Source organism: Drechmeria coniospora, chromosome 01 (assembly GCF_001625195.1).
Source record: "Drechmeria coniospora strain ARSEF 6962 chromosome 01, whole genome shotgun sequence".
NCBI classification, from domain to species: domain Eukaryota; kingdom Fungi; phylum Ascomycota; class Sordariomycetes; order Hypocreales; family Ophiocordycipitaceae; genus Drechmeria; species Drechmeria coniospora.
Genome location: NC_054389.1, coordinates 5,017,641 through 5,032,911, shown reverse-complemented (window position 1 = coordinate 5,032,911; position 15,271 = coordinate 5,017,641). Strand labels below are relative to the sequence as shown.

Here is a 15,271-nt window from a genome sequence, read left to right as displayed (position 1 = left end):
CCCGAGCAACTGCGGTCGTTGTATTCCCACACCCTCTTCCATCTTGCTTTGCTGTCTGCGGTTCCCGGGTTAGCGCGCGGTTTTCGCATGGTCATGATCTTGGGCAGCGCTCTGAGACTGGTTTCTGGGGGGATGGGAGGAGTTTGGCGCGCGACGGGTGACAGCTTTGGTGGGGCCGAGGCAGCCGTACAACGCGGCAACCGTCGTTGCTTTTGTGTCGGCTGGACCAGCGGCACTGCTTGTATGAATAATGACGAGCCCGTGTTCGACAGACAGACGGGGCATGGAGTGAGGCTTAGACACGACTCTGCTGAATTCATCGTTGCATGGCCGCATTTCTGAACAAGCGGCCATGACTCATGTCTGCATTTGAACTACTAAGCGTTGAACATTTTGCCACAACTCATGAGTTACCACAAATTTCGATCGTTGGGACCTACATCGAATCTGGTCGTTACCCGATGGAGGCAGACGATGGTAAATCTGCAGTCGAACCTCGACCATCTGGCCTGTGACTTCAGTGGCTGCACAAGTTCGATGCCTTCTCCTCCAACCATCAAGGTAATCTGCATCAGAGTGTTTACAGATAACAGCCGTGCTTCCGATGGCTGCGGTTAAGACTCGGAACCCCCCTCCCCCCCAACGGTACGAATCAGGGGTAGAGGCCAGAAAGTCCTGCAGAAGGGGTTGACAGAGTATGCCGCGGCACCGGACGGGAACCAAACACGAGACCAACCGAATTCGATGTGGGACGAGGTGGGATGCATCGACAACTCATCGTAGTGGTGATGTCCAATGGAGGGCGGGAGAAAGGCTCGGGTGCCCGGGCAGTTTCTTACAACAGAAAGCCGTGCCCGCGCCCCCCTCCTGCCTTGGTCCCCGCTTCTTATCTGGATAACCGGTGAGATACTGTCAGAGGCCAGTCAAAACGTTGTTCGGGGTGGATGGAGGGTTGCAGCAGACAAGCAAAGGAGAGTGAGAGGCGGTGACGGTGTTGGCCTGGCTGTTGTCATTGGTTGTTGGTTCGTGATGTCGAGGGCGCCAACGGCAGGTTGACTGCACGCGTATCCGTACGTATCATACAAGGTATCCAGTACGTGGACGTTCGCCTCTTCGTTTCCGTACCTTTGGATACACGAGGAACAAAGTTTGGATCGAAGATCAGCTGGTGCCGGGTTCGGATGACGGCGCCACGTCGCAGAGTGGACGTGCTCTCACGACGGTCCCCAGAACCGTCGCGGAAGGGAGTTTTGGTTGTAGGTGCCAGGCGTACTCCGACAACGGTAGTTGGAAAGCAACCGGGCTTGTTCCCAGGCACAATGGACCGATGAAGTAGTCGTCGACCAAGGTGTAGACGGTGACCTGGCGAGATGTCCATATATTCGTCGGAGGGCTTTCACGTCATCGTCTGAACGGCAAAAGGTTCCGGGAATACCGATTTCGCTGCCCTGCTATGCGTTGCAGGGGTCCTTGGGACGGGCCGATGATCAGTGGTCAGAATGTTGGATGATACAATCCGAAACGGACGATGGAGATGGCAATGGATGATGTAGAGCTGCGATGGTTCAGCCTCCCAAGATGCGCATGGGTACATGTATGTATACAGGTGTCTGTAGAACGGTAACAACATGTATAAGTGGTGTTCAGCGTGCTGTACCTACTTGGCACCTACTTATTACCTAGTACCTAGTAGTTGTAAGTAGGTGCCTTTGTAAGTACCTGCAAGTGGTGGTAGGCTCTGCTGTATACTTAAGTGCCTATTACCTAAGTATGGATCGAAATCATGCCAGTACGGAGTAGCATTGCTACTGACAGGTAGTACCGTATAATTGCATGTAAGTATTTGTATGGTACGGAGTACTGCAGTGAGTTCATGTACCTGCACTTGAACGAGTCCGAATACGTGTGAAATACGAATGTACAACTACCTACAGTAGAGGACCGCGTGCTGGACGCCTCTACATGAATGTAATACTTACGGAGTACAGGTAGGTATAATACAAGTGCAGAACCTACAGTACGGTACATAAGTGTTCCAAAGTATCTGTACTTCGTGCAAATGCCTGTATCGTGGCGCGCTCGCACCGGGGCTCGACCCAGGTACGGACAGTACCTAGGTCCTGATTCAAAGTACGTACTCCGTACTGCCTGGTGACTTGTTGGATAGTACGGAGTACTGTACAGTAGGTGGTAGTTACGATGTGCCCTAGAATACGGAGTCGGAGCACCTAAATCGCGTGCGTGTATTACTCCGTTAGTAGTTGTACTCGGGTACTCGGGTACTTTGTGCCCCGTACATGTCCTCGAACCTGTACTTGTACTCGCTGGGCTGCCAAGCATCGATCAAGCAAGTACGAGTACAACTTCGGTACATGACTAGCTGCTACTCTCTGCCCACCGATGAGGTTCCTCAGAGTACTTGTACTCCGTACCCTTCCCTTGACCCGCCTCACGCCTTAGCGGGCACTCTCCTCGCCCACCGAGGCTTCCCTCCTGCGTCCCGCTAGGGGCGCCTGCATTTCCAGAGTTCCTCCCACTGGGGCACGACCCAGGGAGAGCGAGCGGCTCCCTGCGGTGGTTGCTAGTACCTAGGTAGTATCAACTACAACCTACTTACTTACAGTGCTGCCACCAACCGCAACCTAGTACTGAACGTAGTTGCGCTAGTGCACGTTGTGGTACCGCTACGACACAGTACTGGCTGGTCGTCTACGGCCCTAGCGAGCCACCGCAGCCGTCGCCGCCGCTGCTGCTTCGTCCACCTCCATCTTCTGGGCGAGACCAAAGAAAAAAATAACAACAGCGACAGCACGAGACTGCACCATCTTTCCCCCCTCCTCCTCCTCCTCCTCCCCCCCAGCGAAATCATTTCCACTCCATCGGGGAAAAACTTTCTGCCACCCGACCAACGACCCTCTTTTTGGGCTCTGGTTCATCGAACGTACGAGCAGCGCGAGCCCGCTCATCCCCTCAGCGCCTCCTCCTCCCCCCTCTGTGGTCGGGAAAAAGACGATTTTTTGCTTGACGAAACCCCCCCCCCCCTCTGCGAGCCCATCCGCGAGCTTCTGCCACCATCGACCAACGTTTCGACGACCAAGTGTCCATCCGCGACCCGGACACTTTATACCTCTTACTTGACGGAGCCGCCAATTTTGGCCCTTTTAGACGACGGCACGCACGCACCACGAAGCGCGACGCTCACGTTCTCCTCCACCGGAAGCCATCCGCACCCAAGACGGCCCTCCCGAGGGAGCCGCGACGACGACGACGACGACGACGACGACGACGACGACGAAGACGACCATCCGTCGCTCCACTGATATCACTCTATCGCCAAAACGCTTCCCATCCCCCCCCAAAAGCCTCATTCTATCCATTCGACAAGCCGCTCGTTTCTTGCCTCTGCTCGTCTAGGCTGTGATCACTTCTCGGTGAGTACGAGCACCACATTCCGCCCCACGCTCCGTCGCCGCTTTTTCCCTCGCTGGCGCCTCTTGGCCTCGTCCCCTCCTCCCACCTCAGTTGCGACAGCCACCCTTGCAAGAGATCAATCTCGAAGTCGCTGGCCTTTCCTGCTCGCCCGTCGTGAAGGACATAATTTCCGCTGCCCTCGCACGTACTCGGTCGTGCCTCCCATCGCGGAAGTCCAAGAATCCGGAATCCGCCCCCCTCTTGGCGCTCCCTGATCTCGTGGCTTTTTTTTCCGCCGCTTTTCCTCGTCATCCAGCACATTGCATCGCGTTCCCGACCATTCTAACGCAACGCCAGCTTCCCGAAGTGCATCGTATCAGCGCACCAGGACTAGCTTCCTCATCCCAATCAGTCTCCCGCGACGGCGCCAGCACAGTTCTGCGCACATCGGCCTGCACCTCCACACCTCCTCTCCCACGCGCCGCCGCTGAACAGCTCTCCGGCACCTGCGGCCTATTCCTCTCCGGGGGAGCTTTTTACCATGGCAGACCAGCACGAGGTTGATCTCGATTCCATAATCGACAGACTGCTCGAGGTTCGAGGCAGTCGCCCCGGCAAGCAGGTTCAGCTGCTCGAGGCCGAGATCAGATACCTCTGCACCAAGGCCCGTGAGATTTTCATCTCCCAGCCCATCCTCCTCGAGCTCGAGGCGCCGATCAAGGTACGCTCGTCCCGCTCACGTCCGGCTGGTCGCCCCGCCTGCGCGCCGGCTTGGATCGTTCTGAACGACGGCTGCTGACTTCTCCACCCCGCGGCAGATCTGCGGCGATATCCACGGCCAGTATTACGATTTGCTGCGACTCTTCGAGTACGGCGGTTTCCCTCCCGAGGCCAACTATCTCTTCCTCGGCGATTACGTCGATCGTGGCAAGCAGTCGCTCGAGACCATCTGCCTCTTGCTCGCCTACAAGATCAAGTACCCCGAGAACTTCTTCATCCTGCGGGGCAACCACGAGTGCGCTTCCATCAACCGAATCTACGGCTTCTACGATGAGTGCAAACGCCGTTACAACATCAAGCTGTGGAAGACCTTCACCGACTGCTTCAACTGCCTCCCCATCGCCGCCATCATCGACGAGAAGATCTTCACCATGCACGGCGGTCTGAGCCCCGACCTGAACTCGATGGAGCAGATTCGCCGCGTCATGCGACCGACGGATGTGAGTGCTTGACTCCCGACCGACCGACCGGCCAGCTGACTCGCGTCTAGATCCCCGACTGCGGCTTGCTGTGCGACTTGCTCTGGTCCGATCCCGACAAGGACATTACCGGTTGGAGCGAAAATGACCGCGGTGTCTCCTTCACCTTTGGCCCCGATGTCGTCTCCCGGTTCCTGCAAAAACATGACATGGATCTCATCTGCCGCGCCCACCAGGTCGTCGAGGACGGGTACGAGTTCTTCTCCAAGCGCCAGCTCGTCACCCTCTTCAGCGCGCCCAACTACTGCGGCGAGTTCGACAACGCGGGTGCGATGATGAGCGTCGACGAGAGCTTGCTCTGTTCCTTCCAGGTTGGTCGAGGCCGGGAACCCCCTCTCGACCGGACAGCCGGATGGCTAACGCGGACCCTAGATCCTCAAGCCTGCTGAGAAGAAACAAAAGTACGTCCACGGTGGTCTCGGGAGCGGAAGCAAACCAGTCACTCCCAGATTCAAGTCCAAATGAAGAACGCGTTTATACGAACATGATTTTTCCCTTTAGGTTCGGAAGGCGATAGATTGCCCCAACAAGCACTCTCCACCACGGCGACCACTGTACTCGCCACCATCTCCACGGGGAACTCTTGCGCCTTTCTCGACAAAGCTCTTCGTCTCTGTACTCTCTCACTCTCTCACTCTCTGCCTCTCTCTCTCTCACTCTCGCCTCGCGCCGTCACATGGTCCGGGTCCGGCTGCGAGCATCACATGTTGGGTTGGATGTGCCTCCGAGGGCATGCATGCGTCGGCTGTTGAGACCAGTCTCTTGCTGTCTCGATACTCTGTGTGCCTTTTGTCGGAGGGACTGCGACCCTAGTCGCCTCTAATTGCTCTACGGGAACTTGATCACGACAAACGGCTGTTTCTTAGCTCGCAGATAAAACACATACATCGCTTGTCACGATGGTTGACGTTGTGAAGATCCTGCTGTGCGCAGTCGGCGGTCATCCTTGTGTGAGTCATGTTTGAGACCTGCAGCATCCGTATTGAACGCGTGTCCCGGTGCGGGGGACGGAAAGCGACCGCCTAGACGCCCAGCGCACGGCATTGTGCATGGCGACGTCTCCCCGAATGGACTTCCATCCTCACAAAGCACAATCATCGCACGTGGCTCCCGCTTTCGCCCGCTCCTTTGCGTTGCTCTCGTCCCCCCGGTCACCTTCTACCGGCCCTGTCTCGCGGCCCTCTTCGTTGTCGTCGTGCTCCCGGCCGTGGTTGCGGTCAACATGGCCCAAGTTCCTCCCCGGCTCGATGACGTCCCGCACGCGTCGTTTAAGCTCCTTGGTCTCGGGGAAGCCGCCGTCAACCTTGCGGTTCCAGAGGACACTGCTGGTGATGGCGGCGACGTGGTCCTCGTCCCGGGTCGTCGCCGTCGGCCGGTGGTGGATCGTGACGACAAAGGTGCCGCCCGTCGATGGCTGGAGGGCCACTTCACCGAGTGTGAGAGAGAATGTGGAGAGGAGCTCTTGGGCATACTGTGTGTTTGGCGAGCCACTGGTTAGCCTCTTATGCATTTCCATTTTTATTTTTTAACCCCCCTGATTGCTTCAAGTGTGCCGTGGCGCCGCATAGGCTGGCGTTGCCGACGAGGAGGAGGTTGAGGATGAACATGAGGACGAGAGGCTCGGCACGAACGTACGTAGGCAGCCCGGAGCATCCATTTGCATTGCGTGCAATACTGTATGGTCACCCGCGGGAGCGAAAAAGGCATGGATGCCTGCCTGCTGTCAGTGGGATCTGGCATCACGACGCGATGTGATGCGCTCGACGTGCACCCGAAGCTTGGATTATTTGAGACGGCAAATATTCGAGACGGCGAAGGAGGAGGTACGGATGCACGGGCCCAAAGAGGAGAAAGGAGACCCAGTGTGGATTTTGCAGTAATAACGCATGCACCATCCTGCCCGTCTTTCAATGGATTGGACACAGTAATAACAACTAGCATACAAAAAAAAAGACACAAGCGTTATCAACCATCAGGGAGGATAACAACGACAGCCAGAGACAAGTAACATAAGAGGATATAAAAAATTAATACATGTTGAAAAAGGCGACCCTTCTGCGCCTGTTACCACGCGGATATCACCTCGCCAACGTCTTCCTCCCCGCTCCTAACATCGGCTTCCTCGAGGGAAAGGCGACAGTCGGTCGACGTCTGCAACGTGCAACAGTCCACCAGTCCATCAAGTGTACCAGTTTCCAACCCTTCGACATCTCCCATTCAAGCCCTGGTAAGCATGAGGTGCCGATTCGGGGTATCTTCTCGCGCCTCCTCGAGCCGGGTCCAGAAAAAAGTTAGTGTCTCCGGCATTACTTGTAGGATGTGAGATCGGCCGTTCCCAACATCCTTTGGGCCCTTCTTGCAGGACCCCCGCTCCAACCGAGTGCGTATTGTGCGAACAAAAAACACCAAGGAGTTGGCAGGGTGCCGTCCTCCTCGTTCCCAACCGCTAGAAAATCCATCATCAATGGTCGTACGCTTCTTGGTAATCTGCTGTAAATCAAAACAGTTTTGGTTTACATGACGACGCAGCATCCGCCCGATTGTTGGGGCGCGTAAGGGTCCTCGCCCTTTGGTACGGAGCCCCAGACAGAGGGGACCATGTAATCCCTCGTACCGTTGCAGTAGGCGATGATGCTGCCGCGAACTCTGGTCAGCGTGTGCCGTTGATTTTGCACCGGCGAGCAGGGACATACCTTTTGGCTGCCGTGCTGACCGGGATTCGTTCGCGTTCGAGGTCTTCGCGCAGGCGGTTGTTCAGTTCCGTCAGCCGCCGTAGCTTGAGATCGGCCATGGACTGTTTGTTCTTCTTGATCTGGGTCGGGTCGCCGACGTCTCGTGACTGGTATTGAGGCATGGTGGTGGCTGGTTGGTTGGTCGAGCAGGTTGCGCGCGTTGAACAGGTTTACAACGAGGCGGAGGCAGGCGGCGGTGGCGATGACGAGCCTCGTGCACTGCGCGGTAGCGGTCGACGATGAGGCACAGGGAAATGCGTCGCGACGAAGACCTGCGTCCCGGCAAAGGTTAGCTACTGCCGAGCTAATTCGGTGCAGTTGGATGAGCGGAGACGTCTCTGTCGGTGGCAAGCTTTGACAAAGCGAAGAACGGAAAGCTTTTCGAGCTCGTCAGGAGCGGCGGACAGGTGCGTTTGTGTGTGCGGCGAGATGGACAGCACCCTCCTATTTTCATCTCCAGGCGTGGATTGAGCGGTCGGGAACGCCCTCTCCGTCGACTCCCGCTCTCGCCTCCCCCCCCCCCCCCCCTTTTCTGCCGCAGCTGTGCGGTGAAAGGGCGGCCTGCAGGACGAAGAAAGACACTCGTGAAGGGCAATTGGATTGCATAAGAACTTACCAATCGCTGAGCCCGTAGCGAGGACGAACAATTTCTCCCCAAGAGCGCGACAAGGTGTGTGGTGAAGCAGTAGGAGACGTGGAAGAGTAGGCGTAGGCGGGAGGTGGCGGCGACACGAACGATGGACGAGTACTCCGTACGAGCACGAGCGACTCCGTCCACAGAGGCCAGCCAGTCGATGTGGAGGCTCGCTTGGTCTTATCTGGCGAATGCGGTACGTAGATACATGTAGGTACTTGCGCACTTGTGCATACTAATGCTGTACACTGTGCCTACGCCGTGGTATGCAAGTACACTGAAGTACCTGCCGCGCGTGCGGTTCCGTACCTGCTACCTACTGCCTAGTAGTACTTGGTAGTACCGCAGGCCGACCTAGCGTACCTAGCACCTGGTACCAAAGGCACCTTGGTACCAGTAGGTTCTAGGTACTCCGTACTGAGTACTGTACTTAGGTACAGTACTCAGTACGGAGTATCTGCTGGGCAGTACGGAGTAGTTATACTTTTGTACCTCCTAGTCCGTACTTGTGCCTACTACCGTAGGTACGGGTGCGCTTAAGTACAGTACTTAGATACAGTCCTTCCTTGTACATCGACGTGCCAGCATCTGCTCAGAGGGCCCGAAGAAATCAACACAGCAGGGCCGTTTGTTGATGAGATGCACTTGTATGTATTCGACCGACTACAGGTCCTCGTAGTAAGTAATCAGGCAGGTCGAGCAGAAGCTTTGAGAGAGGGGGTGGAGATGCCAGGCGTGCGTTCATCACGGTTACTCTTGTGCGCACTTGCTAGAGGTACTTTTTCCCCTGCGCCGGTCAGCGAAGTCACGATAAGTTTGGCCGTTAGTGCTGGGACAGCCGTTCCACCCTCGCCAAATTTGGTGCCTTGTCAATAATTATTAGTACTGGTACTTCCTGCGACACCCATCGATCTTGGGGTTGTCGTGCGCTAACTGGAAATTGGGCGGCACGGTCGGCCACCACCGTCAACAAAGTTGGCAGCTGTCGGGAGCCTCTCGGTCCTAGTACCTAGTACTTTGCTTATGGACGAGCGTCAAGGATAAGGGCACTCCCTGAAGAAGCAATTCCTGTTAATAATTGAACCAACGCAAGTACATGTACTGTACGGGGTACACGGGCATGCAGGTTCTTTCAGTATAATACACCGGCTGCACAGGACATTCAGGACATTTACCGGAACGCACCTGTACTTATTAACAGACATTATTACCTACTTGGTACTTTCTGTATCAGGTACGGAGTACACCGGCCGTATATTTACCAGGTATTGACACTCAACACCAGCACGTCCCTGCGACCAGGACTCCGTACCTCGGACAACTGTCCAAGATACCTGCACTCCGTAGTACATGTTCATGCCATACTATTACCTACCTTACTAGTAGTAATTACCTACTAATAGGTACCTCTCCGTTCAAGGGAAGCTACCAAACTACATACGGAGTACACCCAGTTGCAATACAGTGAGTGCATCCTTCCTACGACCCATCTGCACGTAATATCTCGCCACTCGGCCCATTGATTTCGTCCGTCGCGGTCTCATGCCGCGACGCAACGACGCACACGATTCGGCAAGATTTGACATCATGCGCCGATCAACGATCCGATTCGACCAACTCATTCCTGGCCTTTGTCCATCTCGCCGTGCTTTTCTTTTTGCTTTTTTTTCATGCTGCATCTAATCCCTCAACCCCCCTGACAGCCGAGCGTCCGCTTCGGTCTCACCAGTCCGTAGCCGTGTATACTAAAAGAAACAACCCAGGGGAAACAACCCCCTGCCACGCCCGAAAAGCCTTCGCGTCGTTGCGCTCGTGTGGTGGTGTGTCATGAGGATTCCGCTCATCGCGTTGATGAAGCGTCGAGAAACCCAGCTCCAGCGGTACCCAATCGACCATCCAACCCGTTCTCAGCACGAGAGTGGACATGCCAAATGGAAGCCAAGACCCAGGCATATATGATAGTAGGTACCGTCAGCCTCCGGGGCCGTAAGATGGAGGCGCAGCGGAAATCTGATTTATTCTCAAAAGGTCCTGTGGCTCAGTCGCCGGTGTCAACCTCGAGATCGAGTTGCACTCCGTTAGACACTCCGTAGTCCTCCAGGGTCAGCTGGTCTTTGAACGGCCGCTCGCCCTGACGGCGAAGCATAATTTGTCCCGCATCTCGACCGACACGGGCCGCAATCATGAGCTTGAACTGGCCGATGGTGTCGGATGGTAGACATGGGATAGCAGTCTTGGAGCCGAGACGATCATTGACATGAACGATGATCATCTCCTGGCCTGCGCCCGCCGCCGTCGCTGTTGGCTTCTTCTCTTTTTTGTCTTTTTTCTTTTCTTTGCCTTTGTCGTTCAACCCCACGTCGTCGCCCCGGGTTGGAACTCGCTCTCTGTGTCCGTCACTGCGTCCGTCACTGCGTCCGTCACTGCGTCCGTCACTGCGTCCGTCTCTGCGTCCATCTCTGCGTCCATCTCTGCTGTCCCTTTCCTTGCCCCATCTGTCCCCGTCTCTGAATCCATCTCTATCTCTTATAGAGTCTCGGTTGCGGTCCCTGTCACCGTCACCAACTCTCTGGCGCATGCCGGCCTGGTGGGGAGAGCGATCGCGAAAGTCTCGACGCCGTCCGGAGTCTTGTCGACCATTGCCACCACCCTTGCCGCGAGAAGTGTCCTTCCACCTGAAGCCTTTGCTACTTTGAGGCTCGCGCCGCGGCGGGGATCGCGATCTAGATCTTCTGGGGGTGTCGTCCCACATGTTGCTTGATCAAGTTCAAGAAGTATTTCAGCCCGACGGCAGATGAGTCGAGCTGTTCCGGTGTTGGGGTGCATTTGGATCCTCCGTAATCGAGCTGACATCTCAACCCCGCGATCACGTGAGCCATGTCATAATGGCCACCGCCCACTACGGTACATACTGCAAGTACAACAAGTACACTGCACACTAATTTTTAAGTACTTGTTCATGCGCGCCGGTTCAGAGTAAGAACATGACCATAATACATCTACGGAGTATTATTTGAGTACTGAATTCAACCTAGAAGTACTTGTACACCTACTTTCTTAAGTAGGTGTACTTGTATAGTACGAGTACGGAGTAATTGCTTTATTGTTGAAGTATGTCCCTTCGTATGTGTGCAAGTACAGGCACTGTACCAAGTACCGTACAGTACATGTATGCATACCAAGTCCACGCGAGGCTGCTGCAGTTGCCATGGCTGGCCGTCAAAGTCAGTATGAAGAAAGTATTGCATCCCGCCTCATTGTCAGCAGGTAGATGATGATAGTAGCTTGCAATCGGAGAGCGATGGGGTGGGTAGCTTGGGTCGGTGATGATCACGAATACCGGCTATTGTATGCTTCCGTGCAGAATGCTGTCAAGAAATCTTCCTGACGTTGAACAAATGCACTGGATGGTTCTGCATCCCATTGAGCCCTTCTTTCGAGCCATATTCTTGTTCTGCCTTCACCCTTCCCTGTATAGTATTTTACTAGTATGAGGTCCAGCTTCACTTTCGTCTTGATGCTTTCGGAGGCGCTGTTTTAGTTCAAGTTGCTGACGTAATGTACCGCACGTGACGGCAACAACACTCCCTAAGCCCCTCCACGCTCGGATAGCGTCCACACACGAAATTAAGAAAAATTCCTCCCAACAGTCGTCGTGCCGACTTCACCAGCACGAGTCCCAGCCAGTGCCCCATCATCGCACTCTGGCTTGTGACGGCTTCGCGTAGCCTCGACATCTCCTCATTCCCAATCAGTCAACCCACCGAGGAGGTTGCCCAGCATGGTGCGTCACTGTCCTTCCAGATGCGACCGTCTTGCCAACGTCCTCTTCCCCCTTACCCCTCTCCCACACGCCTCACGCCGCCATGAAGCTAACGACAACCCCCCTGATAGCCTCCACCGCCGCATCAAAAGCCCGAAAATGTACTGAAGCGCGCCCACGAACTCATCGGTGTCAACCAGGTGCCCGCGGCCCTGACCCTTCTGCACGAGCACATCACCAGCAAGCGCTCCCGAAATGTGCCCATCGCGTCGCTCGAGCCGGTGATGCTCCTCTTGGTGGAGTTGTCCGTCGAGCAAAAGAAGGGAAAACTGGCCAAGGATGCCCTGTACCAGTACAAGAACATCTCGCAAAACACCAACATTGCCACTATCGAGGTGCGTTCACCTATGCTGCCGCCGCGCGCATGACCCTGATGGAGCTTGGTCCTAACCCCGTCGCCAGCTGGTCCTGAAAAAGTTCATCGAACTCGCCGTCGACAAGGTCACTGCCGCTCAGCAAAAAGCCGACGAGGTTCAATCCAGCATCGATGCTACCGCGGCCACCTCCAACATCGATGACTTGGAAGCGAGCGAGACGCCCGAGTCGATCCTCCTCGCCACCGTCTCTGGCGAACAGTCCCGTGATCGTACCGACCGTGCCATCGTCACTCCTTGGCTCAAGTTTCTTTGGGAGGCCTACCGCACTGTTCTGGATATTCTCCGCAACAATGCCCGTCTCGAAATTCTCTACCAGAGCACGGCCATGCAGGCCTTTGACTTCTGCCTCAAGTACGCCCGCAAGACGGAATTTCGAAGACTTTGCGAGCTTCTCCGCAACCATGTCCAGACGGCGGCCAAGTACTCCTCGCAGATGCACGCCATCAACCTGAGCGACCCCGACACTCTCCAGCGCCATCTGGAAACCCGTTTCCAGCAGCTGAACGTTGCCGTCGAACTCGAGCTGTGGCAGGAGGCCTTTCGCAGCGTCGAGGATATCCATACCCTGCTCAACCTCAGCAAGCGCCCCCCCAAGAACATCATGATGGCCAACTACTACGAGAAGCTCACTCGCATCTTCCTGGTCGGCGAAAACTATCTCTTCCACGCCGCCGCCTGGTCGCGATACTATACTCTGCTTCGACAGTCGTCTGCCCTGATGGCCAGCGGCCAAGGCAAGAAGTCGGACAACCCGCCCGCTTCGGATGCGGACCTCCAGAAGGCCGCTTCCTTCGTCCTTTTGTCTGCCCTCGCCATTCCCGTCATCAGCACCACGCGGTCGCGCGGTGCCATGGTGGACTTTGACGAGGCCAAGAAGAACAAGAACTCGCGCCTCACCCACCTCCTGGGTATGGCTCAAGCCCCCACCCGTTCTCGTCTCTTCCGCGACGCGCTGTCCAAGTCCCTCGTCAACCGCGCTCGGCCCGAGATCCGTGATCTTTACAACATCCTCGAGGTCGACTTCCATCCCTTGTCCATCTGCAAGAAGATCTCGCCCATTTTGACCAAGATCGGTGCCGATGCCGAGATGGAAAAGTATATTGTCCCTCTCCAGCAGGTCATCCTCACCCGGCTCTTCCAGCAGCTGTCTCAGGTGTACGAGACCGTCGACCTCAACTTTGTCGAGAGCCTTGCCCAGTTCCCCGAGGCCTACCAGGTTACCCGTGGCACGATTGAGAAGTTCATCATGAACGGCAACAAGAAGGGAGACCTCTCCATCCGCATGGATCATGCCACTGGCGTCCTCAGCTTCGACAGCGACGTCTTCTCCTCCTCCAGGGCCGGCCACACCGGCTCGGGCGCCGGCTCCGCCGAGTCGGAGACAGGCACCGTCCAACGCCTGCAAAGCACGCCTTCGGAGATTGTTCGATCCCAGCTGACGCGCCTCGTCCGATCCCTTTACACGACCTGTCACTACATCGATCCCGATTTCAACAAGGAGCGCTTGGCTGCACGCAATGCCGCCCTGGCTCGCGCGAAGGCAGGCGCCGCCAAGGAGCACCTCGAGATTCTGAATCGCAAGGACGTAATCCAGAAGCGCAACGAGGAGGCGTCGGAGATTCAGGCCAAGCGAGAGCGTGAGAACGCTCGGCAGAAGCGGCTCCGGGAGCAAGCTCTGCAGGAGGCTGAGGACAAGCGCCTGGCAGATGAGCTGAAGGAGCGCGAGGCCAGGCGAATCAAGGCTGAGCACGACCGTGTGCGCAAGGACGAGCTCAAGAAGCAGATTGCGGATCTCAAGATGAGCGACAAGGCGCTCGACATTGATCTTGACGATCTGGACAACCTTGACACCAACCGTCTCCGCGCCATGAAGCTCGCCCAGCTGGAGCGCGAGAAGAACGACGTCAACGAGAAGCTCCGCGTCACTGCCCGCCGTATCGATCACTTGGAACGAGCCTACCGTAAGGAAGAGGTGAAGAAGCTTAGCGACGACTACGCCAAGCAGGTTGAGCAGGACCGTGCCGTCTACGAGAAGTTGACGGCCAAGACTCTTCGGGAGGCCGAGGAGAATCACAAGGCGAGCGTCGAGCTCAAGCACCGCCTCAGCCGCCTCGTTCCTCTGTACGAGAAGTTCAGAGGATCCCTGCACGAGAGGCGCCGTGATGAGTTTGAGAAGCGACGCAGGGATGCCGAGCGCGAGCTGGAGAAGCAGATCCTGGCTCGAAAGAAGGAGTTCCGAGATCGCAAGTTGCGGGAGAAGCGGGAGCGTGAGGAGCGTGAGCGTGAGCTTCAGGAAGCCGAGGAGCGCGCGGCCCGCGAGAAGGAAGAGCAACGCATCCGCGACGAAGCTAGAAAGGCCGAGCTGGCGAAGCTCAAGGAGCAGCGGGAGTCCGAGCGACAGGAGATGCTGGAGAAGGCGGCCCTGCAACAACGTCGCGAGGAGGAGGCCCTGGCTCGCCGCAGGGCAGAGAAGGAGAGGGCACCATTCGGCTCCGCCAAGACGGAGACGGCGGAGGGGCGAAGACCGCCTGTTATCGGTTCTGGCAGCTGGCGCGACAAGGAAATGGCAAAGGCCAACGAGGGTGCTGCGCAGTCTCGAGCCGGTCCCCCCATGGAGCGGACCGACTCGCAGGACCGGCCGTCCGCCGGCGGTCCGCCCCGACTCCAGCTGGCTGGCGGAACCAAGTCGAGCTGGAGAGATCGCGAGGCTGCCAAGGCCACGTCCGGCGAGTCCCCAGCTGCCGCTGCCGCGGAGGACGCCCCCACTCCTCCAACGAGGTCTTTTGGATCCCGCGATGCACCATTGGAGCGTGGTGCTTCGAACCGTGGCGCGAACGGCCGATCGGAATCACCAGCTGCTTCTGCGGAACCTCTCCAGTCCCGGGCACCCGGGAAGTGGGTTCCTCCTCACATGAGAAACAAGGCATGAAGTGGTATGACATGACGGCGGTCGTGAGTGCAATTGATATTTGCATTGGCGTTTTTGGGGTGGATAGGCAGGCTGTGCTACATGTACTCTATAGAGCTCAGTCTAA

General features: G+C 56.5%; 5 protein-coding genes across 5 annotated transcripts; 2 read left to right on the top strand and 3 right to left on the bottom strand.

Moving 5' to 3' along the window:
• Positions 1–3,952: 3,952 nt before the first annotated feature.
• DCS_01250 (serine/threonine-protein phosphatase PP1) lies at positions 3,953–5,135 on the top strand (the record flags this gene model as incomplete). The annotated part of the gene is made up of 4 exons (XM_040798585.1): positions 3,953–4,132; positions 4,230–4,631; positions 4,682–4,981; positions 5,043–5,135. The coding sequence occupies 4 exons, from the start codon at positions 3,953–3,955 to the stop codon at positions 5,133–5,135; spliced, it is 975 nt and encodes a 324-aa protein (XP_040659468.1).
• A 616-nt stretch (positions 5,136–5,751) lies between these two features.
• Positions 5,752–6,186, bottom strand: DCS_01249 (uncharacterized protein; the record flags this gene model as incomplete). Its single annotated transcript, XM_040798584.1, has 1 exon — positions 5,752–6,186. One exon carries the CDS (start codon positions 6,184–6,186, stop codon positions 5,752–5,754), a length of 435 nt encoding a protein of 144 aa, XP_040659467.1.
• Positions 6,187–7,183: 997 nt separating this feature from the next.
• Positions 7,184–7,524, bottom strand: DCS_01248 (G protein gamma subunit; the record flags this gene model as incomplete). Its single annotated transcript, XM_040798583.1, has 2 exons — positions 7,184–7,304; positions 7,364–7,524. 2 exons carry the CDS (start codon positions 7,522–7,524, stop codon positions 7,184–7,186), a joined length of 282 nt encoding a protein of 93 aa, XP_040659466.1.
• Positions 7,525–10,074: 2,550 nt separating this feature from the next.
• DCS_01247 (uncharacterized protein) lies at positions 10,075–10,788 on the bottom strand (the record flags this gene model as incomplete). The annotated part of the gene is made up of 1 exon (XM_040798582.1): positions 10,075–10,788. The coding sequence occupies one exon, from the start codon at positions 10,786–10,788 to the stop codon at positions 10,075–10,077; it is 714 nt and encodes a 237-aa protein (XP_040659465.1).
• Positions 10,789–11,817: 1,029 nt separating this feature from the next.
• DCS_01246 (uncharacterized protein) lies at positions 11,818–15,165 on the top strand (the record flags this gene model as incomplete). Its single annotated transcript, XM_040798581.1, has 3 exons — positions 11,818–11,820; positions 11,931–12,194; positions 12,262–15,165. 3 exons carry the CDS (start codon positions 11,818–11,820, stop codon positions 15,163–15,165), a joined length of 3,171 nt encoding a protein of 1,056 aa, XP_040659464.1.
• Positions 15,166–15,271: the final 106 nt, after the last annotated feature.